Source organism: Phyllostomus hastatus, unplaced genomic scaffold (genome assembly GCF_019186645.2).
Source record: "Phyllostomus hastatus isolate PE091 unplaced genomic scaffold, TTU_PhHast_1.1 phas_contig_210, whole genome shotgun sequence".
NCBI lineage: Eukaryota > Metazoa > Chordata > Mammalia > Chiroptera > Phyllostomidae > Phyllostomus > Phyllostomus hastatus.
Genome location: NW_025333737.1, coordinates 16,856,001 through 16,883,824, shown reverse-complemented (window position 1 = coordinate 16,883,824; position 27,824 = coordinate 16,856,001). Strand labels below are relative to the sequence as shown.

The 27,824-nt window shown below is 37.2% G+C and overlaps 1 protein-coding gene across 5 annotated transcripts in view; it reads right to left on the bottom strand.

The window, feature by feature from the left end:
• Nucleotides 1-27,651, bottom strand: part of RPS6KB1 (ribosomal protein S6 kinase B1) — a 63,627-nt gene extending 35,976 nt beyond the window's left edge. For 4 of the 5 annotated variants that reach the window (XM_045837358.1, XM_045837354.1, XM_045837357.1 and 1 more), the window contains exons 1-6: nt 27,436-27,651; nt 16,566-16,615; nt 15,428-15,548; nt 14,140-14,208; nt 3,582-3,729; nt 1,392-1,449 (exon numbers count right to left, since the gene is read on the bottom strand). In XM_045837358.1, the coding sequence (XP_045693314.1) occupies nt 1,392-1,449; nt 3,582-3,729; nt 14,140-14,208; nt 15,428-15,548; nt 16,566-16,615; nt 27,436-27,576 (587 nt within the window). In that variant the 5' untranslated portion in view covers nt 27,577-27,651. Of the gene's footprint in view, nt 1-1,391; nt 1,450-3,581; nt 3,730-14,139; nt 14,209-15,427; nt 15,549-16,565; nt 16,616-26,830; nt 26,952-27,435 lie in introns of those variants that run through there. The other variant, XM_045837355.1, reaches the window with a different exon arrangement.
• Nucleotides 27,652-27,824: the final 173 nt, after the last annotated feature.

Genomic DNA, 27,824 nt, shown 5'->3' with positions numbered 1-27,824 from the left:
TATGTATGGAGCAAAATACCTTGGAAGAAATAGACATGCACCAAAGACCAAATTAGTGGCGGGGGTAATATTGAGGGAAGAGATGGCATAGGATGCTGCCAAAAGGCATGGAGACATGTTTCACTCATTTAGTGAAACTATAAATGTTTTATTTCATCATCAGAACATAATGCTAAAATTGCAAAGAAGTCTAGAATATGCCAAACTGTTATTGGTCATGTTTTGTTCTGTCTGTGTAGGAACTAGGCCAATAGTCATTCAGATCAAAGCAAATTTTTCCCACCCATCCCCAATTATAAAATCCCATAGGAAATAAGAATTTTTTTATTTTCAATGAGCAAATCTTAGTTTCAGAGGATATCTCATAATCTGACCCTTAGAAGCCCACTCATCCCTTACTTATACAGCTGCATATTTATACACAGTACATGCCCACAGTATCTGCCCTCCCTCTTGCCAGATAGCCCACAACTATAAACTGTGTGACACTCAAATTTATCTACCTCAAAAGAATAAAGGGCTGAGCCAACCCTGTCTGGATTCGAAAAGCACAAGGCACTGCAATACTGGCTGCATAACAATGGTGCAATCCTGCAGATTACTCCAGGATGGAGAGGGTGTGTCCTAGAGGACTGAGGCAGTTTCACAGCCAGCACGACCACAAACAGCCTCCAACATGGCTCAGAGAGCCTCCTCCAAAAAAAGGCACTTCATCCCTAAGGCTCTTAAATGCAGCTTCTGTGTTAGAAAAGGCCTGAAATTAAACAATGGAATGCAGTTTGGTAATTAAGGTAGAAAAAAACATTTAAGTGTTTTCTATTCAATTAATGTGTAGGATAAACTGATTTATTGTTACCCAATACTGTCATCTCACAAAAGGATGTGTATATTTTTAATCTGAAGCAGATGCCATCTTAAGAAATAGCGTGACGGTAGATCCCATCCTAGCCATAGAATCAATCCACAGATGGTATGTGCAGGCTTATCACCTCCCTAAGACTGCAACTTGGGAACTGGAAAGTCTAAAAAAACGAGATGATTGCTGATACTTTCCATTGTTCCACACATAAAGTTTCACTGGAAAATCACACTCACCCACAACCAAGGCAGGCAGCTCACCAATTCAAGGAAAGAAAGCCCCAGTGAGAATGGTTCTGTTAGGAACTGGCGTGAAGAGCGTTCCAACCAAGGCCTGGAGGCAAAGGAATGATGTGACCTCCAATAGCTGCCCAGCTGCAAAGCTGCTTCTCCCCCTTTAAGTCCTGAGTGACTACTGACTGGCTCCAGAACAATTTATTGAATCATTTGGCTGCCCACAGTGGGAATAAGGCTTTGCTTGTAATTATATAAATCATTACCTGAATCCATGCAACCACAAAAATTTCACTTACCAGGCTGTGTCTTCCATAAATATTCCCTCTCTTTCTAACTGCATAAATAATTCTCCTCCTGTAAATAAACAGAAAAGACATTAAAAAATAAAACAATCTTTATCTCCAACTCATTTCTAATGAGAGGGTCTGTGCTTTCCTTTTAACCATAATTAAAAGACATCAGCTCCTTAAAAAAACAGATCCTAAAAATTATAGGTTTAAAACAGAGTCCTCAGGATTCTATTTTTAGCAGCGTTCCCACTCTTATGTGAAATATGTAAATTTTGGAATTCTAGGTTTTATATCTATAAACTTAAAAATATTTATTCCAGACCCAAGTTAAAAAAGAAATCTTGATTAAAGCTTCTCTAACACTTCACCAGTTAGTAGAAGAATGTTAGTATATAATTTAAACCACCCTTGCAAATTAGCAAATGCCCAGCCTCATAACTCTTAGACTACAATAGGCTGGCAGTAGCCTTGTAAAAAGCACGACACAATTTGAGTATCAAAATCAATGATAACAAAGGGTTACACCCCACTGAATAATCTTAGAATCCATGAGTCCACAGTGGTATAAACCAATGAATAGACAAATCTTAGATAAGTATATTTTTTAAATGGGAGAGATGGGAAAGTTCTTCATTACAGCTCAATGCCAAATAATAAATGAAGGAGGCATGATGGAATAAGAAAAATCACTTGACAACCATTACAGTTAACTGTTTTAGGCAAGAATCAATGGATGCTAAAACCATATGTGAAAAGCTTGATGACAGATGAGATATTTAAGAAATCTCAAAATATCTCCTCATGCTACTTATTAATTACAAAGGGGAAACCTCACCAGGGTAAAAATGGGCAGACAGGACTTTATACAAAGATATACGTATCAGGTCCCTCCTGATGTGATACACAAAGAAGGAAACGTCACCTGGATGGTCCTCCCAAAAATGTATAACCTGAGGAAAACTAATCCTGAGGAAATATCGGATAAGCACAAATTGATGCATTCTACAAAACAACTTGCCTGTACTCAAAACTAATCCTGAGGAAAAACTAATCCTGAGGAAATATCGGATAAGCACAAATTGATGCATTCTACAAAACAACTTGCCTGTACTCATCGAAAATGTCAAAGTCATGAGAGACAAAGAAAGACCGAGGAACTCTTCCAGATTAAAGAAAACTAAGGAGATTACTATATCAATGTTAATTTCCTATATTTAATAATTTTAGTATAGTTATGTAAGATACTATGATTGATTTTAGAAAATATACACTAAAGTATTCAGGGGTAAAGAGAAATCATGTTGACAACACTCTCTTAAATAGTTCACAAAAAATTACGTATATATGTACCCATGGGTGTATATACATATATATACACACGTACATATATATGTATACAGAGAGAGAAAAAGGAAGATGGGTGAAACAAAACAATTGTGGTAAATGATAACACTTAGGGAACCTAGGTGTAGGGTTGTGGGAATTATCTGTACTATTCTTGCAACTTTTTGTGGAAATCTGAAATTATGTCAAAATTAAGTTATAAGAAAAAATGGCAAATGTCATGAAAAAGTTAACTAAATTCTTCAGCTTTCTGTTCTGTGTTTCACACTATCAGGAAATCTCTGTTTTTCAGAAAACTCAAGTGTGTTTGCTTGGATCTAGAAATGACAGGAGCACTAGTTCCCAGGAGGTGGTAAACCCTGGAAAATATGGATGATCTTGATTGTAAACTGCTTAATCTATCGATAAGCCTCCATGAAACCAAAATACTTCTGTTCTAAGATGCATTTCTAAAAAGACTCAATATCTTAAGCAACGCTGTCAGTGAGTTTTCCACTTCAGTTTAGAAAGAAATACTTTAGTGGTTCATTTGAATTACAGTATCTTACCCAAGTGCAGTCAATTTGATGGCTCTATCAAGTAGGTGTCTGTTATTTTACTAAAAAACTGATTACAAAGGAAATAAGATAAAATTTTACAGATGAGAGAAAAAAACCTTAACTTTTAAAGTTTCCTTCATATTTGTCTAGAAAAAGAAACATCTGGTCACACCTGAATTCTTTAGTCAATGTAGTTGTCAGTTTTAAGAACTATTTGATCACATTGGGGAAAAGCACTTTTCCATTGGAAACTAATGTTTTGACCCAGTTTCTGGAGCAATGCAAATAATTACACCAAACTGTGTGTACTGACCGCTGAGATACTCAAGGATGAGGTAGAGTTTTCCACCAGTCTGAAAGGCATAAATTAAATCCACAATGAAGGGATGCTTTACTTCCTCCAGAATATTCCGTTCTGCTTTTGTATGAGCTGTATCTTTAGCATTTCTTACTATCATTGCCTAAAGGAAAAGAGATGATCTATAAGAACAAAATAGTAGACATTTGATTCTACAGTAACTGGAAAATCTAATTTGTGCTTTTCTTGCCAATATTAAGCTATTAATCATAGTTACCACTAAAAATGAGATAGGGATCAAAGGAAAGCACTTAAATCTTATATATATCTTATATATAAAAAATCCAGAGTTTGGATTTTTTGCAGTGAACATGTACAATGAATGAAAACCTAAAGGTACTTTTTAAAAAATGTAAACAGATTAAGTTTATTCATATATTCATTAATTGTTGAATGTCTACTATGCTCTGGGCTCTGTAACATGAAAGCAGAACTAACGGAAGGAATCTGTAGCCCATAGGAGCCTCAAGTCTCAGGGAACAGATATAAGTTAATGGAGGAAGACGTAAGGTGCTATAGGTGAACAGGGCAACTACATTTGACCAGTAAGAGGTCTTCCTTAGAGCGGTGGTACCTAAGCTGTATCATGAAAAGTTACTAGGACAAAATGTGGAGGACATAAAAAAAGCATTCCCAGTCCAAAAGAGGCTTGACAGGATAAGACATGTCTAGTGACTCTATAAGTAGTTTAGTATGGTTAGAAGTGGTTATAGATTAGGCAGAAGATGTAGTGGAGGCCAGGAAACAGAAGGCCAAGCATCTAAGCAAAGGTGTTTGCATCCTATCTTAGAGGCAGAGGAGCAATGCTGAGGTAAAAGAAATGAGTAACTGGGCTTTCAGAAAGACAGTTCTAGTAATAATGTGGAATTCTAGGAAAAAAATGTAATGAGACCAGTTAGCAAGCCAGGATAGTGAACTAAGGAAGAAGTCAGACCTGTAACTAAGAAAATGAAGGCTGAAAAAAATAGAAAGGATAAAAGCATATCATTAGCATTTGCTGACTAACTAGATGTGAGAAGAAATGATAGCATGGTTCCTGTTTAAGTAATAGCATAGACAATGGTGTCATTTAATAACAGGTAACGGACATGAAGAAAAAAGTTTGGGGAAAAAAATGATGCATTGTTTTGGACATGGTAAATAAGTTCTTGGACTAATTTCTGGTGCATCTCCAGCAACATGAAAAAGCATACACACAAGGTTATTAGTTGCAATAGGATCTGTAAAAGTGAAACATTAGAAACTTCCTAAATGCCCATGCATAAATATTGGCTGAAAACCTATGGACTAGCTACACAATGTGTAAAAAAAAGCTACACAAAGAATGAAAAACATCTCTACAAAAGCAAAGTGCAAAAGAGCATATATTGCATGACAGTATACACAGTAGGGTACCTTTTTGTTTAAGAAAGGGGAATTAAGAATATGTATATATGTCTCTGCTTATATCTGCAATTATAAAACACAACTAAGATAAACCAAAGCTAATGACAATAGAAAGGTAGGAAAGAGAATTGAGACACACCTTCTGAGTAACACCTCAATGGTTTTCTCATTCATTTTTTTTCTGGCCTAAATTAAATATTACTATGATTATAAAATGGAGATTTTGAATTCTGAACCATGTTAATATTTTATACATTCCAAAAATAAAGTTAAATCAATACAGATGGCAGAGGGAAAAAATACTGAACACAACAGAAATACATATATTTATATATTTTTATTGATTGATTTTAGAAAGAAGGGAGAGAAAAAAAACAAAACATTGATTTGTTTCACTTATTTATGCATTCATTAGTTGATTCTTGTATGTGCCCTAGCCCAGGATCAAATCTGCAACCTTGATGTGTTGGGACAATGCTCTACCCAACTGAGCTATATGGCCAGGGCTCAGAAATACGTATATTTAATTGAATGTTACAGTGAAGTTTACCACAGTAGACTAAAGATATTTAAATAAGCCCTGGCTAGTGTGGCTCAGTGGATTGAGCACAGGCTGCAAACCAGGGAGTCACTGGTTTGATTCTCAGTCAGCGCATGCGCCTGGGTTGCGGGCCGGGTCCCCAGTGGGGAGAGCATGTGGGGGGCAACCACACACTGATGTTTCTCTCCCTCTCTTTCTCCTTCCCTTCCCCTCTCTCTAACAATAAATTTTTAAAAAGTCTTAAAAAAAGATATTTAAATAAGTTTACACTATACACTCAGTGACATATACATAAGCAGAGCATCACAAAAACTGTAAAGAAATCTTTTTTCTTTTTTTTTCAATTACAGTTTATATTCCTTATTGTTTTTGTATTAGTTTCAGGTATACAGCATAGTGGATAGACAATCATACACTCTACAAAGGGTTCCCCCTGATATTCTTGTACCTACCTGGCACCACACAGTTATTACAATATTATTTACTGTATTTCCTATGTTATACTTAAGAAACCTTAAACAACACTTAGTGGGTTTGTAGCTGCCAGTAGTACTGATATTCTTAAACTATTATGCATATATTGTACAACTGAGCAAATGAGTAAATTTACTGACATTATCAGGTATCTTACTATATAAAGCAGATGTAAATATGGACTGAGGGAAGAAGAACCTTATGAAATTGGACTGGAATTAGGGTTATCAAAATGAAGCCATGATTTTAAACAAAGACAACCAATGTCATACCAATAAATTTAATATAAAAATAAGATAGATAGATAGATAAATTCTGAACAGTAAAAACAAACATTATGGCTAGAAAGGATATTACTGAGACAATGGGGAAGTGTGAGTATAGACAATGTATTTGAAAATTTGAGAACACTACTGTATATCAATGTTAAATTTCCCAAGTATAACAATTATACTGTGGTTACATATGAAAATGCCCTCAGCCCTAGCCAGTGTAACTCCATTGGTTGGAATGTTGTCCTATAAACAGAAAGGTTGTGGGTTCAATTCCCTGTCAGGGCACATGCCTGAGCTGCAGGTCCAGCCACCAGTCAGAGCATGTGCAGTCCCCAGTCAGAGCGTGTGGGAGAGGTAACTAACGAATGTTTCTCTCACATTGAGGTTTCTCTTCCTCTCTATCTCCCTCCCTTCTAGTCTCTATAAAAAGATTCACTAAGCATGTCCCAGATGAGGATATTAAAAAACAAGAAGAAAAGAAAATGCCCTTATTCTGGAGAGATAGGTACAAAAATACATACATAGATTAAAAAAAAATAAGAGTGAAGTGCTACTATATCTGCAATAAAAATAAAATAAAATAAAAAATTGTAGGCCCTGGCTGGCTAGCTCAGTTGGTTATAGTATCATCATCCTGAATTGCCAAGGATATGATTAGATACCTGGTTGGGGCACATACAAGAAACAACCAATGAGTGCATAAACAAGTGGAACAACAAATCAATGTTTCTCTCTCTCTCTCTCTCTCTCTCAAATCAATTAAAAATCTTGAGGAAATGACAAGAGGGAGGGGCAGACAAAGAAAACATGGCAAACTTAACAACAGTGATTGTGACAGTAGTCTTGCAACTCTTTGGAAAGCTTTAAAAATTTCACAGATACATTATTTTTTAACTGTTCAGGAGGTTTGAAAGAGGCTAATTTTTTAAATAAATAATTCTGAGAAAGTCTGAGAGGTAAGGATTAACAGGTAAGATAAAAGATTAGTAAAGTAGAATCACAGAAGTCAAGGAAGCAGTGTTTCAAAATGCTGCAAATAGTCTCAATGCAACAGAGAGGTAAGTTAAGGATGAATTATATAAAGATCATTAAATTCAGCACTTAGGAGACCTAGGGGACAGTTTCACTGCAATAGAAATCATTAAGTTAAAATATAGTGAGGGGAAAAAAGAATAAAACATGACTTCTCAAGAAATTCGGCTATGAAAGACAAAGGAGAAAGTCAAGGGAGATCTTGAATGAAGGAAGGATGTGTTTGGCTAAATATGCCAAAGACATGAATATATATAAATAAGAAAGAAGTGGCAGAGAAAAGCCCCTGAAGAAGCAGAAAGGGATGGGATCCAAAACATAAAGAGAGGGTTTAGCTTTAGAAAGAAGGAGAAACATGTCTCCGAATAAGACTGGATAGAAAGAAGTAGAGATAGATGAAAATGCAGATTAATGTGGTACTGAGGGTGGAGTTCAGCACAGAAAGTCAAAGGGAGTCACATCTGACAGCCTCAAGCAGAAAGAAAAGCAGTCTGCTAAAAGAAATAGAGGGAGGGATAGTAAAGGCTCTAACAGTTGTGGAGAACAGAAGCAGTTGTCTAGGGATACGCAGAAAAATGTTTGGTGAGTTCTGAGGGTCCAAATGAACTGGGGACTATGCATTTGACCCAGCAGCAACCTTGAAGTTTGTCTGACTTCTGACGGTAATGCTCAGTAGCTGAGATACAAGAATAAAAGAGCACTGACAACTAAATAGATTAAGATTAAGACTTTCCTAAATATAAGGTCAACAGAGCTAGCAAATGACTAAAGTGGTAGATCATGTTGATTAGGCTAGATTCAGAATAACGTGAATTATCCAATGTCACCCCCAATAAATTCAATAAAAATTTAAAAAAAATTTTAAATAGCTTATACATTAAAAAAGGAACAAGTATACAATAAAATAAGAAAGAGGCTAAGAACTTGAGAAAAAAAGAAGAAAGGTCAAAAGACTAAAGGGCTTATGGCCAAAGATCAGGCATTATGGGAATAAAGAAGTAAAAAAGTTGTTTTTCTATTTTAGCTCAATATTTCAGAGGTAGAGGATATGACCATGGGGGATGGTGAAGTGGAATAGAGGTGAAAACTAACAGAATTGAGATCATTAAGGAATTAAAAGGCTAGGCTATTGATTACTTTTAATATAAGGACAGTGAAGACACTCAGCATGACAAGACCTGGGAGTGTGAGAAAAAGACTTATAAAAGGTGAGAGCGTGCTATATGCTTACACCTCAAAGTAGTGTGGGATCTTGACCACAGGGTAGAAAAGTAATTTTAAGAATAAGGAAGGCCCTGGCCGGTAGCTCAGTTGCTTAGAGAGCCATCCTGATATGCCAAGGTTGCAGGTTCGATCTCTGGTCAGGGCACATACAAGAAGCAACCAATGAGTACATAAATAAGTGGAACAACAAATCAATGTTTCTCTCTCTCCTTTCCTCTCTCTCTAAACTCAATTTTTTAAAAAACTATTTTAAAGAATAAGCTAATCAGTACTTCCCTTGAATTACACAGTAAGCAGAGTAAGAGGCAGAGACTGTATTTGTTTCAAAGGCTAAATCCTAGTATCTAGCATAATGCCTGGTACATTGCAGGTTCTCAACTGGTTCAATAAAAGAAAGAATGGAAGAAGTAAGACCTATCGGGACTTCTGGCAAGATGGAGGCATAGGTGGACACACCGTACCTCCACACATAACCAAGATTAGAACAACAACAATTTAGAGGCAGAATAACACCCAGAACTGACAGAGAATTTATCTGAATGGAAGTTGGACGGCCAAGAAGTTGAAGTAGACCGGTATATCCAGACCGGTAGGAGGGGCAGAGACGAGCAGCCAGGTGCAGGTCGAGGAGTGCGGAGATCGGGGAGAGCTGGGCGCCTGGGGCAACCAGGAGCACATAAGGTATCTGGGGCGCGCAAGATCGCAGCGGGTGGACCCTGAGTACGCAAGCAGCAACTGATGGACCCAGTGAGGCTGCGACTGTGAAGCAGGGCAGAGCGCGCAACCCAGGATCCCAGGGAAGGGACTGGGATCCCAGGAGAACAGAGCTACCGCCATTGTTCCCTCCCGCCCCTGCCCCCACATACAACGTCACAGTCTAGTGACTGGGGTGCCCAGCCCCAGTGAACACCTAAGGGCTCTGCCCCTCACCGTAAAAGGAGCAATCACACCAAAAGAGAGAGAAAGAGAGAGAGAGAGAGAGAGAGAGAGAGAGAGAGAGACATGTCTCAAACAGAAAAACAGATCAATGCCCCAGGGCTCATCCTTTTGAGCGACCAAGAGATTGCCAATCTATCAGATGCACAGTTCAAAACACTGGTGATCAGGAAGCTCACAGAATTGGTTGATTTTGGGCACAAATTACATGAAAAAATGCAGATTACCGTAAAAGAGATGAAAGAAGATGCACGGAGAACCAATAGTGATGGGAAGGAAACTGGGACTCAAAACAACAGAGTGGACCAGAAGGAAGAAAAAAAAACCAAACAGGAAAGAATGAAGAAATAAGAATTCAAAAAAACGAGGAGAAGCTTAGGAACCTCCAGGACATCTTTAAATGTTCCAACATCCGAATTACAGGGATACCAGAAGGGGAAGAAGAAAAGCAACAGATTGAGCACGTATTTGAACAATAATAAAGGAGAACTTCCCCACTCTGGCAAAGGAAATAGACTTCCAGGAAATCCAGGAAGCTCAGAGAGCCCCAAAGAAGTTGGACCCAAGAAGAAACACACCAAGGCACATCATAATTACATTAGCCAAGGTAAAAATGAAGGAGAGAATCCTAGAAGCAGAAAGAGATAAGGGGACAGTAACCTACAAAGGAGTTCCCATCAGACTGTCAGCTGATTTCTCAAAAGAGACCTTACAGGCAAGAAGGGGCTGGAAAGAAATATTCCAAGTCATGAAAGACAAGGACCTATATCCCAGATTACTCTATCCAGCAAAGCTTTCATTTAGAATGGAAGGGCAGATAAAGTGCTTCTCAGATAAGGTCAAATTAAAGGAGTTCATCATCACCAAGCCCTTATTTTATGAAATGTTAAAGGGACTGATCTAAGAAAAGAAGATAAAGAAAAAACATGTATAGTAAAAGGACAGCAAACTCACAATTATTAACAACCACACCTAAAGCAAAACCAAAAGAAACTAAGCAAACAACTAGAACAGGAAGAGAACCACAGAAATGGAGATCACATGGCGGGTTAACAACAGGGGAGTGGGAGGAGGAGAGAGGGGGAAAAGGTACAGAGAATAAGTAGCATAGATTGTAGGTTGAAAATAGATAGGGGGAGGGTAAGAATAGTATGGGAAATCTAGAAGCTAAAGAACTTATAAGTATGACACATGGACATGACTAAAGGGGGGGATATGGGTGGGAGAGGGTGTACAGGGTGGAGGGGAGTGAAGGGGGAAAAATGGGACAACTGTAATAGCATAATCAATAAAATATATTTTAAAAAAAAGAAGTAAGACCTATCTGTGAGCCACGAGCCTTTGGTCAAAGGTTCTAAAATTTATAGCATAGGCCAAACTAATGCCATAGGCAAAAACAGTTTGTTTCCAGAGTGCTTTTTTTTTTTTTTTTGGCAACAGTAGGGTAGAGGGATACTTGTTAGAAACAATCTTTTCCTCAACACTCCACCATGAGCAAATACCCAAATGGGACCATACCTATAAGGGCTATAAGTTGTTTGTCCAGATACAAATAACTCATTTAAGAAAAGGGACCCCTGGTTCTACTCTGCTTTATCCTTCAAGGCTTTTAGAACGCAGTATATTCTCACCACCTACTCAGGTCATAGGGTTAGTCCTCTCCACTTCCAGGATAAAAAAATCAGAAGAAATAAACTCAGAGAAATAAACTCTGTATAGAGTTATCTAACCTAGGGATTTAGGAATTAAAACGCTGGGCAGCAACCTCTTCGCTTTCATTATTTTTCCAGTGAGCCTTTTCAGGGACATCAAAAGAAGAATGGGATTGCATCTGGTTCTCTAGCCAGGCTTAGGGGAAGAAAAACCATGAAAGTGGGAAGAAGCGATGGCTAAGTAAAAGGAGAGACAAGTAAGTTAGGTCTTAGAGGCCTGGGTCCAAAAAATGAGGCCTGAGATGTAGCAGTAATTAAGTCTATGGATTTCCTAACACACCACACCTACCCACCTACAGTGGGAAAAAAACAACACCCACTTCATTACAGATAGCTGTGTCAGAAATGTATCTCACTCAAAATATAATTACTGAATATGACTAATTATGGTCAGCCCTGATTATCAGGCATGAATAAGCAACATATCAAAAGGAACAGATTACTCTAAGAATACTGACCAGTACTTCTTTTAATATTTCTAAAATAAGCATTATTATATGGTCTCCAATTCTACACCTGGTATGGTTTACAGATTAAAAATCATTAATCTCAAATGATTCCAATGGGAAAACCAGATAGCAGATTAATCCTGACCTGCTAATGCAGAAGTTGATGTTCTGGTACCTAAATTGCTTCTTTAAACAATCACCAATAATGTGTGGCCATAGTATGTTCCACAGATTTTAAAGTAAAATGCTATTTACAATGCTTAAGTGAAAATAGAAAAGAAGCTAAAAACCAAAGTATTAAATACCCTACAAATTTTTTAAAAACTCATTTTTATGACTTTTCAATAGTTTTCTACTAATACTTGCTTTAAGACAGGGTGGTCTTTCCAGAAATTAAGACCAAACACATAGAATCCATCTTCAGTAAAATGAGGAAACATGGGTAGTTTCATACCTCAAAAAGGTGAAGACAGAAGGGGGCCAGAGCAATAGTACATGACTTAACAGAGTGGGGTATGATCAACCTAAATGCGTGACAAGAATAACTCAAAAGAAATCGATTCCATACAGAGAATCCTAGCAGGGCTCAAAAACTAGAGGCAAAAATAAAAAGAAAGGAAGGGAGATAAAATAAGAGTCACCAGGGACTGCAGCAAGCAGAAGGTAGAGAACTAAAAACAGGGAGATTTCTTTGGAGATTATCTGAAAGTCCGTATAAGGAACTGTAGACTTCTACAAAGAAGTCTACATACACAGAACTTTTGATCAGCTTTTCAGAATTCCACAATTAAATATGATCAGTGAAGGACACCAGACATCTGAAGAAGGCCTGGCCTTTGACATGGAAGAGAAAGGCTAAATCAAAGTCAAACAAAACAGAAACTTAGAAAAGTGACATAGCCCTGGTTGGTGTGGCTCAGTAGACTGAGTGCTGGCCTGCAAACCAAAGGATTGCTCATTCAAGTCCTGGTCAGGGCATATGCCTGGATTGCAGGTCAGGTCCTCAGCTGGGGGCGTGCAAGAGGCAACCAGTCCATGTTTCTCTCCCTCTCTTTCTCTCTCCCTCCCCTCTCTCTAAAAATAAATAAATAAAATGTTTTTTTAAAAAGTGGCACAATAAAGTTCTATGCCCTGGCCAGGTAGCTCAGTTGGTTAAAGCATTGTCCCAATATGCCAAAGTTGTGGGTTCAATACCCCATCAGGGCACATACAAGAATCAACCAATGAATGCATAAGGAACAATAAATTGATGGTTTTTTCCCCCTCTCTCCCCCTTCCTCTCTGTATCTAAAACCCAAATCAATCAATCAATTTCTAGAAAAGTCTCAGAGTAAATGCAGAGACAAGAACTGAACAATTGTAAGAGACATGAAAATCAGATGATCAGTCTAGGAGATTCAATATCCAACTAACTTCAATTTCAAGACAGGAAAACAGTAGAGGGGTAAGGTATCAAACAGATCATAATACAATTTCCTAGAGTTGAAGAACTAAAACTTTTAAGACTGAAAAAGTAAAAATAAACAAAATAAGAATCAAAGCAAAACATATCACTGTAAAAATTTAGAACATCAGAAATAAAAAAGAAAATCTTAAATATCTTCAAAGAAAAATAGATCTATAAAAGAGTGGGAGTTAGAATGGTAAGGAATTTCTCAACAGAAACATTCAAAACCAGACAAAAATGGAGCAAAATCCTGAGTGAAAATTACTTTCAACTTAAAAATTGCACCCAATCAAATAAAGATGAGGGCATAAGAAGATTTTCAAATATGCAATATTTCCCGCCCCACAAATTTACCGTCATGCACCCTTTCTCAGGAAGCCACTAGTAGGTGATCATCAAAACAAGAAAACAAGAGCATAAACTAGGAAAAAGGAAGATATGGGACCCAGAAAAGAAAGGATCCAACGCTGAAGGAGTCAAGAGAATTCTAAGGACTGTGGTAAAGGGAAAGTCCAGTATGCCTAGAGAGCTATCAGCACAGAGGTTCCTGTGGAATGTCTCTGGGAAAGTAAAGGGAGCTGACAGATCAGCTGAGGAGTAAGACCACAGAACACTGGCCTGAAAAGTGTTTTACGGAGCTGTTGGAAAGTATGGGAAGACAATCATAGATTCAATAAAACTGAAGCAAAATGAGAGGACAGGGTAAAGAGAGGAAGGTGTAAAGAGTCAAATAAAAGTCAATACATAATTCTAAAACTGCTGAGTTAAGTGACAGCAAAATATACTTATTACTTAGAAATATGGAGACCAGATCAAAGAGCTAAAAGAGTTACCTCAGAGAAGACTGAAAGAGCTCTGCTTTGTACCCTCCCCAAGCAGAAAGAAAATAGGAGTAGTAACAATGAAACACATCTCACATTCTAAGAGGACTTATAATTGTGTTAAAATATTTTTGACTGAGAATTTTAGGCCAAAATGTAGATTTTATAGCAATTAATAATATAGGTTGAGGGGAAAAAGAGGAGGGAAGGAATCACCTTTTTAAGCACCTTCATGGCAAATATTTTCCCAGTATTTGCTCCTGTTACTTTTCGTACTTGGAAAACCTGTATAAAAATAAAAGTGTTTGTATGTTATTAAAGTCTAAACTATGCTAGTCACATTCCTTTAATTCCTATTGATAAGAAACAAATGATACAGTAGTTTACGTTCTCATAAAAACTAGTGCCAAGAAGGGCTGTGTGCAAAAATGAGGGGCTACCAGAGCAGACCGTATTAAAGAGTTAGCAGTGAAATCTGCCACACAACACAGGACTTTCCCGTTTGGTGTGCTGGCATTTGGCAGCAAAGTTGGGCAATGACCATGTAGTGATGAGCACTGCATGTTTTTACATAAAACTGAAGTTTGCTTAGAAAAAGCTATAATCAGGATTCCCAGAAGCCTAACACCAAACTTAAAAATTATAAAATATTTCACAAATTTCTTCTGAGGATACCATTGTTCTTACATCACATAAAACTATTTAATAAAGTTGACAGGAATTATCCTTTAAAATAAATAGTCCTTTAAATAGCTAGCTATAACATTTTCATGCAACAGCTAAAATATGTGAGACTCAAAGTGCATGTGTTACACATTCAAGATGGTTAGAACATATTAAATGTGTCGTTAAGCCTAAGAATATACCACAAATGTCATGCTTGGTGAAAATTAACGCTACACAAAACATAGTTACCCAACTTTGATAGAAAATGGCTAGATATAAACTGTCTTGGGCAAAACACTCAAAGGTCTTAAATTAGAAAGCCTTGGGAAAAACTATGAAACTGAGAAATTCTATTCATTTTTCTTCTCTCCTCTTATATTCATCAACTTCCCTAAATGTTGCTCTAGATACTTTTAAGTCAAAGAAAACCACTTCAGATTCATAAACAACAGTTATATATTAATGTACCAGGCCTCTTGAAAGTAAGGAGTGATTGGTTTGTTTTTTTAAAGAGGATACCTATAGAAAGTATTAAAATCAAGGAAAGAAACGAATCCTCTAATAACAGACTTTATCTGGAACAGTTGCTATTTATTACAAATACTGTAATAATTTATAACAAATAATATAACATTCATAACAAATACTGAGTATCAATTATGTGTATGGTGGTAGAAAGAGGAAACTGCTGTACATTCCTCAAATAATACAGGGTTAGTGATTCTACCCTTTGCTGATAGCTAGCAAATACAAACTGAAGAGGACTACTGAAACCAGGGTGCAAAATAGGAATCGACCAGAGACAGACAACAGCTCTCATTTCAAAAATACTTCCTACCTTTCCATAGCCCCCTTTACCAAGTACCCGAAGTAGCTCAAAACATTCTGGTCTGATTTTTTCTGGCCCTCTGTTCACACTAGTTTCTGAGATTTCAAATTTCTCACAATGTTCCATGCCACTAGAGAGAAAAGCAAAATCAAAAGTAAATTTGCAAAAAGTTAAATTACTTTCAGCATATTGTTAGAAAGAGAAATGTAATCTAATTTAGTAAAAAGAAAAAAGTACATGATAGCAAATGTAGTATCTGGGTTCTAAGTAAACATAAAAATTCAATAACATGGTAGGTCAAGATTTGGGTGGCTTGACAAACTGCCTACTTATTTGTTTGTTTACATAATGTGCTGGCCAGTATTAATTTTCATATGCATCAAGCACCCCCCAAGCTAAGAAAAATTAGAAAAAGTTGACAAAGGAAAAAAAACTTCTAGTTATTCAAATTTAGTTCATTCAAAATGTCTATAAGATCAGGTATTATCCAACCTCAGCAGAAAACCTGGAAGCACTCAAAAACCTGGAAGTACTCTAAAAGTACTCAATTAGTTCACGTTTATGCTAAATTCCTGCTTATAAAAACATATCCACACACCTTTCCATATGGGCTATGAATGTGATTTAAAGACTCCAAAAGGGTGGCAATTTTGTCAGTCACTTAAATGCTTTCTATATGAGTGATTTCAGCCTCCTCTCAACCCAAAGGTTAGAGTACAAAGCAGATTAATCACCATACTCCCCTAATGGTGCATGCCTAAAAATACTTTAGACTGCAGAAATCTTGGTTTGAATGGTATGTTATAAGCAAAACAAGAACCATTTGACTCCTAGGGGTATTTCTAATAATCCTACTTTTCAGTAAGAAAAGTTGGTTCTCTACTAAACTAATGAAAATTCCTAACCCAGTCAGACTCATATTTCATATACTCTGAATCTGAATGAAGATCTTTTTCTCAAAATTCACACATGATTTCAAAACCCTGGGTAGCTTACTCTATTGATGCCAAAATCAATAAACTAATTCTCTATATATGACTAAATATTTAAGGACAGTTCACTGGAATCACATGGTGGCTATGAACTAGAGTTGATAAACCTACTGGTAAGACAGAGAGCACAACGAAGTATTTTCATATAAACTTACAGTTCATATGGTCCAACTCCCCCATGGTCCATGCTTTCATTTAACTGACCCTGAAAAATATGTTAAAGTTTTAAAGATAAATAATCTCATAAACATAAAATAAAAATGTTTAATGCTTCACCCCATTACTGAAGGAGGATAAATGAAATAAACCATACTAAAAATTCTCTATACTTTCAATGGCAAATGTAGTTAGTGATGTATACAAAAAATACTATACAAAAAAAATTCACTTATAATTTTATATGACCACTAAGTTAGACATACTACTCATCAATGATCTACAAATAAAACCAGGTGACTTTTTCCTTCAAAAATTACATATATTTTGTGTATAATGACAAGGAAGGTACTACATTCTGAGTTACTAAATCCAATGTTTTATACAAAGTGCTATTCTGATATACAAGACTAAGATAAACCTTATATAATTACAACCTAACTAAGCCTAAGTTAATCACAACCAGCCCAAGATACTATAATGTACAATGTAGCTGATCAAAAAAAAATAATTAAGCAACATTCTCAAATTGTTAGGAGTCATGCTGGCCAAACGTTTATTCTGGCCATAGTATAAGCAAATGCAAAATTTAATTAATCTCTGTACACCAGCAATGAATGATTCAAAAATAAAATTAAGATAGCTCCATTCACAACAGCATCGATAAGAATCAAATACTTAGAAAAAATTAACAAAAGAAGTGTAAGACTTGTACGCTTGATAACTATAAAATATTACTGAAAGAAATTAAAGAAGACCTAAATAAATCAAAAGACATCCCATGTTCATGGATCAGATGACTTTATTAAGAATGGTAATACTACCCAAGTTGGTCTACTGATATAACTCAATCATGTCAAATTTCCAGGTTCCTTTCTTGCAGAAATTGACAGGCTGATCCTATAATTCATACAAAAAACGCAAGAGACCCAAAACAGCCAAAACAATCCTGAAAAAGGAGAACAAAGTTGGAAGACTGACACTTCCTGGTTGAAAAATGTACTACAAAGCCGCAGCAATCAAGACAGTGTGATACTGGCATAATACAGATATACAGATCAACTACATAGAACTGAGAGCCAGAAATAAACCCTTACATTTACAGTCAACTGATTTTTGACAAAGATGCCAAGAAAATTCAATGGGAAAAAAAATCTTGCAATAATTGGTGCTGTGACAACTGAATATTCACACACACACAAAATACTTGTGACTCTACCTCACACAATACACAAAAATTAATTCAAAATAAATCTATAAAGAGCTAAAGAGCTCTTTATAATAAAGAGCTAAAACTATAAAATTCTTAGAGGAAACAGGAGGGAGTATATTTTCATGATCGTTGGGTAGACAATGATTTTTTAAGACATATAACCAATGACATGAACTATTAAGGAAAAAAATCAATAAGCTTTATTTTTCAAAATTTGAAACTCTTGTACTTTAAAAGATACCATCTAGCAAAGTGAAAAGAAAACCCACAAAATAAGAATCTATAAAGAATATACATGACAGTGACCAGAGGGGAGAAGGGAGGGAATTTCAGGGGAAAAGGTGAAGGGTTTACAGGAACAAGCATAAAGAACACAAGGACAAAAACTAGGGGGGATGGAAATGGAGAGGGCTAGGGGGTGTTGGCTAGGATGGGAGTAAAAGACAGAAAACTGTACTTGAATAACAATTAAATAAAAAAATAGGCCTATAACTAGTAAGAAGATTTTATTACCTCCTTTTGTAAGGAGGTAATAAAAAAAACCTCCTGACCAAAAAAAAAAAAAAAAAAGAGTATATGAAGAACCAGATAATCCTATTTTTAAAAACTGGAGTATATGAAGAGTATATGAAGAACCAGATAATCCTATTTTTAAAAACTGGGTTAGGACCTGAATAGGTATTTCTCCAAAGAAGATATACAAATGGCCCCAATAACCACATAAAAAGTTGTTCAATATCACTAGCTATTACAAAAATGCCAACCAAAAACTACACTATGATACAAATTCATATCCACTAGGATAGCTTTAATTAAAAAGACAGAAAAATACCAAGTATGGCAAAAGTGTACATAAATTGGAACCCTCATACACTGCTGGTGGGTATGTAAAATCATATAACCACTTTGGAAAAACAGTTAGGCAGCCCCACTTGGTGTGGCTCAGTGGCCTGAGTGCTGGCCTGCAAACTAAAAGGTTGCTGGTTCAATTCCCAGTCAGAGCACATGCCTGGGTTGCAGGCCAGGTCCCCAGTTGGGGGTGTACGAGAACCAACTAATTGATGCTCAGTCACTCTCTTCCCCTCTCTCTAAAAATAAATTTAAAAAATGCAGTCTTTTCAAAAATTAGAGTTACCATGTGACCCAGCAAATCTATCTCCCCAAATCTACCCTAAGTCATTTCTCTACTCAAGAGAAATGAAAATATATATTCTGTGAAGACTTGGGTACAAATGTTCACAGCAGATTTATCACAATGGCAAAAAAAAGAGGAAACAACTTAAGTGAACATCAATTGGTAAACTAACAAATATGATGTAGTTGATCCATACAACAAAATACCATTTGGCCATAAAAGGAATGATGTGCTGATACATGCTACTACATAGACAATCCTCAAAAACATCATGTTCAGTGAAAAAGCTAGACACAAAAGGCCACATACTGTATGATTACATATATGTGGAATGTACAGAAAAGGCAAATGTATAGAAATGGAAAACAGACTAGTGGTTACTAGGGCTAAAGGTGACCACAAGGAATGGACCCAAAGTTTCTTTTTAATGCTCTAAAACTAAACTAAATTCGGTGATGGTTGTACATTTATATTAATATTAGAATTATAGCTTTAAAATGAGCATTCTTGAATATAGTCTGATTATGAACTTTCAAAATTTATACAAAAGGATATTGCTTAATTGAAAATAGGCTCTATAAAATTAAAAGCTTTTAATGAAAATTTTAAGATAAATCAAAAAATCTTCAAGGGAACACATCTCTCTTCAAAGGTACCAACACACAGTCAAGATACACAAAGAAAACTGACAGTAGTCTTATACAATGAATGCTGAAATACCCCAAACAAGTTTTTAGACATAGGTTGTTCACAGTACGAACAAGTCAAGATAACATCTAACACTAAAGATGTGTGTTTCACGATTAGACTGAAACATATGGATGGGACAGTATCAAGAAAAAAATATTCTTGCAATTTCAAGTTGATTCAGTTTCTTGTGGGGGTGGGGGTTGAGGTGGTTATGGATAAAAGGTTTTTTTTTGTTCATTTTGTTTTTGGTGCTTCATATAATCACCTACAATGGTGTCACTTTAAAGACAAAAGACTAACTTCTCTCAGCTATAATAAAATTAATTATTATATAATTTTTTTCTTTAATGTTAGTTTTACTTAATTCTAAATTAAAGACCACAGACTAGTTAACACTGAACCGTGACTTTGAAGCCACCTATAAATACATGCCCCATGGCTATGTTTCATTTCCGGAGCTGGCCAGGCCTGTGTTACCACCTGCATCTGTGTTTAGAACTTCCTCCCGTTACTTTCTGGAGCAAAAGCATTTCAGGCACAATTCTTTCATTATTTAAGTTTCTTTTAGAACAGTTTTATACCAGAAGCATAAAACATTATATAATAAATACTGACAACTCTCTTTCACAGCAATCTCTTTATTCAGATTTTCTTTTCTGCTGCTTTAAGCCGTATGACTCAACCAGTGCTTTTTATGAGTGACACTATGATTGACCAAGTAGAATCATGCTCACCTAAGGGTCACAAGATACACAATTTCAAACTAGCCCACCAGGCCCTGATTGGTGTGGCTCAGCGCAGTAGACATCTTTACCCAAGCCAAAAGGTCACCAGTTAAATTCCAGGTCAGAATGTGTCTCACATCTACGTTTCTTTCCCTCTTATTCTCTCGCCCTTTCCCTCGCTCTAAAAGTAAACAAATTAAAAAAAAAACACAAGAAAATATCTAGACCACAAATATCTATTTGCAGAGTTTTCGATTAAAATTGCATAAAGTTCAAGTAAATATGCCTCAAGTCCCAATGAAAGCAAGCAGTTTATAAAAATTTAAGTAGTTACAGAATCAGTAAAATATTTTTAATCCAGACATTCATTAAATCATTTATCCATTTGCTTTGCTATTCACAGACATTTCCTTATAAAGTAAGATTCAGTAATTCAGATGAATTGGAAAAAAGGGGTAAATTTGCCCAAAATCTTGGGCTATTTAAAAATGTCTTATAGTAAATCCCAGAAGAAAACATAGGCAGGAAAATCTCAGACATTTCTTGTAACAATATTTTTCTGATGTTTCTCTTCAGGCAAGGGAAACAAAAGAAAACAATAAATAAATGGGACAGCATCAAACTAAAAAGTTCTTGCACAGCAAAGGAAACCATCATTCGATCATTTGAAAAGACAAGCCGCCAAATGGGAGAACATATTTGCCAATGATTCATCTGAGGAGTTAATTTCCAAAACTTATAAAGAACTTATACAACTCAACGCTAAGGAAATAAACAGTCCAATTAAAAAATGGGCAAAGGACCTGAATAGACACATCTCTAAAGAGGACATACAAATGGCCAATAAACATAAAATCATGCTCAACATCACTCATCATCAGAGAGATGCAAACTAAAACCATAATTACATATGACTTCATGCCTGTCAGAATGGCTATCATCAATAAATCAGCAAACAGCCCTGAATGGTATGGCTCAGCATATTAAGCACTGTCCTGCAAACTGAAAGGTTGCTGGTTCAATTCCCTGTCAGGGCACATGCCTGGGTTGCAGGCCAGGTCCCCAGTTGGGGAGACAACCAACTGATATTTCCCTTGCACATCAATGTTTCTCTCCCTCTCCTACTCCCTCCCTTCCCCTCTCTCTGAAAATAAATAAATAAAATCTTTTTTAAAAAATCAACAAACAAGTATTGGCAACTATGTGGAGAAAAGGGAAACCTTGCGCACTGTTGGTGTGAATGCAGATTAGTACAACCACTGTGGACAACAGTACAAAGTTTCCCCCAAAACTAAAAATGGAACGGGCTCATGACCCAGCACTTCCACGCGGATAAAAAAGTAGTGGTGTACTGACACAATGGAATACTCCTCAATTGTAAAAAAGAAGAATATCTTACCTTTTGTGACAGCATGGATGAATTTGGAGAATATAAAGTTAAGTGAAATAAACCAGTCAGAGAAAGACAAGTATCATGTGGTTTCACTTATATGTGTAATCTAAAAAACAAAATTAAGTAACAAAACAGATACAGAGAACAGACTGACAGTTGCCAGAGGGGAGGTGGGGTTGGGGATCTAGGTGAAAAAGGTGAAGGGATTATGCAAACAAACAAAACAAAAATGCAGACAGAGACAACAGTATGGTGACTGGCAGAGGGAAAGGTGGGTGGGCAAAGGTGGAAGGCACAGGGGAAAGAGACTTGACTTTGGGTGGTGAGTGCACAGTGCAGTGTGCAGATGTGTTGTAAGAGCTATACATTTGACACCTATATGGTTTTATTAACCAATGTCACCTCAATAAATCCAGTTAAAGAAATAAAAAATAAAATGTTTCATGATATGTATCTACTACAAAGCAAGATAAGCATTGATAATGAGCTTTTTTCTGTAATTTTTCATAATCATTAATATTTCAATGTATACTATCAATGTATATAGCACTTTGTTTTTCAAGGCACTAAAAAATTTTAAACTTTTTGCTCAATAAAAACCTGATATCCCAATCTGAAACTCATTCAGTAAGCTCTGTGACTAATTCAAATTTTTATTTAATAGAGTAAAAATTGAGAATTTTAAATATTCCATTGTAATTTTCTATTACTCTTTTAATTTTGTGTCTCCACAGAAAGCAGAGGTTTCCAACATTTTCATAATCAAATGAAAATATCTAGGGGAAAACTCCCTTAGTTTCAACTCACTGTCCCTAAATTATACCATCACCAGAAAAATAAAAATAAAAAAATAAAAAGACCTACCCTCCCCGGACCAAAAAAAAAAATCTCTTATCCATTGGTTTTATAATAGTCTTCTGAGGTATTCTATCAGGGTCTTTTTTTAGTTAGGTAGCAAACATTCAACTTTATCCATAAACATATTAAATTATTGTCCACATCCTTTACTCACTAAAGAATTAACAGTGCTATATAAATACATATATTTACTAATACAGATTCACTCAGTGTAACATACCTAAAAAATGTATTTCTAAATAGCACTGATCATTTAATTTAAAAAAAGATACTACAGCCCTAAAAATATGACCTCTAGTCACATTTTTATTGCATTTATTATTAAATCTCTAGGCGGAGATGAGGATAAACTTGAATGATTGATTCCTTGGCAATGTGTAACAGTGACAAGCTATATTTCCATGAATTAGCTAAGTGCTTAATATGCCAAGATATTTTAAGAGTGCTTTATACACTTTATCTCACGCAGTCCTCATTTACAGAGAAGTAAAAGCATGTCACATATTAAGCAATTTATTCTAGGTCACATAGTCATTGGGCATGGCTGGAAAGATTTGAATTCACTTTTGACACACCACAAGGAAACACATTATGAACAAGACTAGTAAATGCAATGAAGAAACTGTGCAAGGGGATGGAGGGATTGAGCAAAAAGGAAAAAGGACTCATGGACATGGACAATAGTGTAGTGACTACTGGGGGGCAGAGGGTACAAGGAAACTAAATGGTAATGGAAAAAATACAATAAAAGATAAAAAAATTAAAAGAAGCTGTGCAGTGAAGTTTGCTGATCTGAGTCAGAAGACATTACCACTAGTTATCTATGTGGTCTTGGACAATCATCTCTCTGGCCTATGCCTCAGTTTTCTACTATAAAATGAAGAAATGAGGCTACTTTGATATGCACCTATGTTTAAAAGTTTGTGTACTAAAGGTTATATATTCATAAATCGCCAGAATATAATTATATTATAAATTTTTTTTCGAGAAAGTGAGAAAGAGAGAGGAAATGAGGAAGGAAGAGGGGAGGGGGACAGGGAGATTTGTTTTCCACTTATTTATGCATTTATTGGTTGATTTTTTTAATTGAGTAACTCCTTTTATTTTTATTTTTGACTTTAGAGAGAAGGAAAGGGAAAGAGAAAGAGGGGGAGAGAAACATCACTGAGAAGCACAGATTGGCTGCCTTCTATACGTACCTCAACCAGGGACTAAATCTGAACCCAGGCATGTGCCCTGACCAGGAATTAAACCCAAGACCTTTCGGATTGCAGGACAACGCCCAACTGAGCCACACTGGTCCAGGGCCATTAGCTGATTCTTTTATATGTACTGACCAGGGATCGAACCTGCAACTTTGTGACAAATCGGGACAATGCTCTAACCAATAAGCTACCCGGTCAGGGCTAGTATTATAAATTCACAAGAGCCTGATTTTCTAAAAATATCTAAGCTTCTCTCATTTTTCAGAAAATTTAAATTTTAGAGGAACCTCAATGTCACTGAATCTCCTTGGGTGGCCAACCCAATCCTGCACCAACTCTTTTTGCTTTTCCACCTTGAGGCACCTATTAAAATAACACATTCAAAAGAAACATTTTCAACTCCAAGATAATTGCTAAGTAAGATATATGACTGTCCAGAAAAAGTCCAGCCATCATTAACATAATGAGAACCATTTGTGCAGCACTGATGTAACCTGGCAGCCAAGGAGAATGGACTGGAATGTGCATGCATGAACGATGATGACTTCAAGGTACTAGTCAGTGGGGATGGTGGACAATGTGGAGTGATCATGTGTACTGTGTGGCTGTCACATTCAAATAACTGAGCAAGGCAATGGGGGTATAAGGGAACTAAATGGTAATGGGGAAAAAATACAATGAAGATTAAATAGAAAAACAAATGCTGTTGGGCCTGGAAAAAACTCAGGTTCACCCCTCAAAAAGGAAAATAGATTCACATTATCATTTTAAAGGTTTTATTATATTCCATCATATGGGTATATCATAATGTATTTGACCAATCACGTATTGATGAACATTTGTTTCCATTTTTTCATTACTAAAAATACTTCTGCAACAAGCATCTTTTTAATGTTTACATGATGACTTCCATAGGATAATTTTTTTGAAAAAAAAATAGCTAGTGGTTCAAAAAGTATACACATTTAAAATATTACTGTATATTGTCAATGTGCTCTCTAGAAATGTACCAATTTTTACTCCCACTATAAGGATTTAATAATGAAAAATACACCACACTCCCAAATTTGACCATTTGGAGGGTAATTCCTCTACCCTTATGTCCTTTCTATTTGGTCTAATATTTTAAAGTAAAGAGGTAAGAAAACTAGGGACAAGATAGATAGTAGCCAAAATAGTATCTTTATATTTCAGCGCCTCACACCATAGCATAGACTACAAAGTGGAGTGTGGGGTTATTATCAATTATTTCCTCATGACTTCTCACCAGTCATAACCTAGCTTAACTGCCCCCACCTAAGTGCCATTATTACCAGTGGAAAATCCAGACTTAGGTAAGACCCTCTCAAAAAGACAGCGAGTAGAGCAATGAATCTGCATCAAAGTTTGCGTTAAGCTTGAATGTTCCTCCTCAGGAACTATTTGGATGATTCAGAAGGCCGCAGCTATGGGCAACTAGTGATTGGCAGCTTCATCCCAAAAACGTGCCTGCTCATGCATCAAGGCTGGTGCAGTTTTTTGGCAAACCATCAAATCGCCCAGGTGACTCAGTTCCCTTATAGCCAAAATTTGGCGCCCTGTGACTTCTGGCTTTTCCCAAAACTAAAATCACCTTTGAAAGGGAAGAGTTTTCAGACCTTCAGTGAGATTCAGGAAAATATGACAGGGCAGCTGTTGGCAATTAGAACTGTGTGAGGTCCCAAGGTGCCTACTGTGAAGGGGTCTGAGGTGTCATTGTCCTATGTACAATATTTCTTGTGTCTTCTTCAATAAATGTCTCTATTTTTCACATTATACGGCTGGATATCTTCTGGACAGACCTCGTATTTTGCTAAAACTCTTCCTCAAAATTCTCTTTTATTACCTTTGCTCTTTCTCCAACATTCCTCTCCCCAAAGTAGTGGCCATATTTCTGTCTTTCCTATTTCTACCAATTTCTCCAGTCTCCTCTTCCACACCTCTCACAACCTTACTGACTTATACCCAACAAAACAAATGTCCAGGAGTAGGCCAACCAATGAGGTTCTAGTTCATAACAGGTATCTTAATACAGTATTTTACTGCCAATTCCTTTAACTTCCTCTGATAAACCAATAGTCTGGAAATTCTATCATTTCAACTAATGAAGATTTTATAAAGCACCCTTCCTATCAAGTTTTCTTCCCTGCCCTGCTCCAAAGCCACTACCATATGGAGTCAATGTAACTGACAAGAGCAAGCTATATGTAACAAAAGTTATCCCATTTTGTTTCAAGTTGTATCCAGATGTATCACATGTTCCATTAAGAGGCTAACTGGAATTATGTATCAAAACATATTTAAAGTACGCATCTCAATATCCACCTTCCAAATGGTAATGTTGACTTAGACTCACTTGATCATGAAAAGAACAGTACTATTTTAACCCGCTGAGTTTCTTAAAGTTTTCAAAGTTCTTTATATACAGCATCTCAATCTTTTGTCAACAAGCAGGGCACAACTTGCTAAGGAGAAAAACCAGGTGAGAGAAAAGGAAACCCCTTAAGCAGTGAGAGCAAACAGCAGACATCAGTCATTACCCCACATACTCTTCTAGAGAACGGAGTTTAGAATCTAAATCATCATGAGGATTTGCCCAGAGTCAGTGATTCAGTATGATTACACCATTTTTAAACTGAAAGTAAAATTTGTGATTTTTCAATAAATTTATCTTAAAAAATATTCCATAAAGAATGACAAACTATTAAGACAGCAAAGGTAAAACCAAGCTATGCATTAGGAAAAACAATTCTAAATTTAACACCCTAGATTACAGCAAGGAGAGCCCTCACACCACCATTCACAAGTCTCAGTTCAAGCAACTTATTTTTGGCAAGCCAAATCACAGCTGTCAACGCTGGGTTTTTTCCCACCCCAAAATTACATAAAATATTTTGAAAAAAAATGTAGACATCTTCAACTGGGGGAAAAGTAAGTTACAAATGCCGTGTGTCGTTATAAATGCTTTTTTTTAAAAAAAAAAAGAAGTCACACGGAAGGGGGTTTAAAAAAAGCAAACAAACAAACCCTGGAAGATGCAGCAGAGCCCCCTTGCTCCCGAAATAAAACTCCTGGTGGCTGTAACAGCAGCGGCAGCGCTACTCCCGACAGAAGTTTTCAGCTGTCACTTCTAACAGCTGAGCGCTTCCTAGGAGAGAAGCGACAGGCCGAGAAGAGAGGTGGTTGTGGGAGGTCTGAAGATTTAATACTTGAAATCTTACACTCCAGGGGAAACCCTTCCGCACTTCACCTGCACTTACGGGACACCCAACAAACGCAGTCCCCCTTCCCCCAACACACGTTACACCACTCGCGCCCGTCACACTCAAGTCCAACAGCTGGAGGAATCGATCACGCTCCCTTTCTCCCCCCCACAAACTGCTCCGGGCTGCGCAGATATGGGGCTAGGGACGCAACCTGCACCTGCGAGCCCCGCAGCGGCCTCACACCTAGGGCCAGGTCCGGTCCGGTCCGCCCCGCCCGCTCCCCTGTCTCCGGCTGCGCGGCGCTTTTGCTTCTAGAGACTACTCGGGCCCCCTGGGTCTCCGCGCTCTCGAACGCGCCGGGCTTCCAGGGCCCGCGCCGCCGCCCCGGCCCTGTCACCTCCGGTCCCCCGGGACCCCGGGCCTCACCCCCTCCTCCAGCTCATCCTCAGAGCCCGCGTCCTCTGGCTGGTCCAGGTCTATGTCAAACACTCCTGCCATGTCCTCAGCTTCCCTGTCTCGGAAGTCCGGCGCTGGGTAAAAGCCGTCCCGCCTCCGTCGTCGCCTCATGGGCCCGGACCCGCCGCAGCCACCGCCGCCGCTGCCGCCATCACTGGCTGCTTGGGCTTAGTGCGTCTGCGCTTAGGCCTTAGACTGGCTCCTCAAGTTCAGCGCTAGAGCATGCGTACAGGGTTCTGTGAAGCCAAACTGTGGGCAGTGAACATGCGTAGAACTAACGCCAGGAGTCAGGTATTGGCAGAGACCTACGCAGAACCCCATCCGAAGCCGCTCGAGGAAGCTAGATCATGCGCATTGTC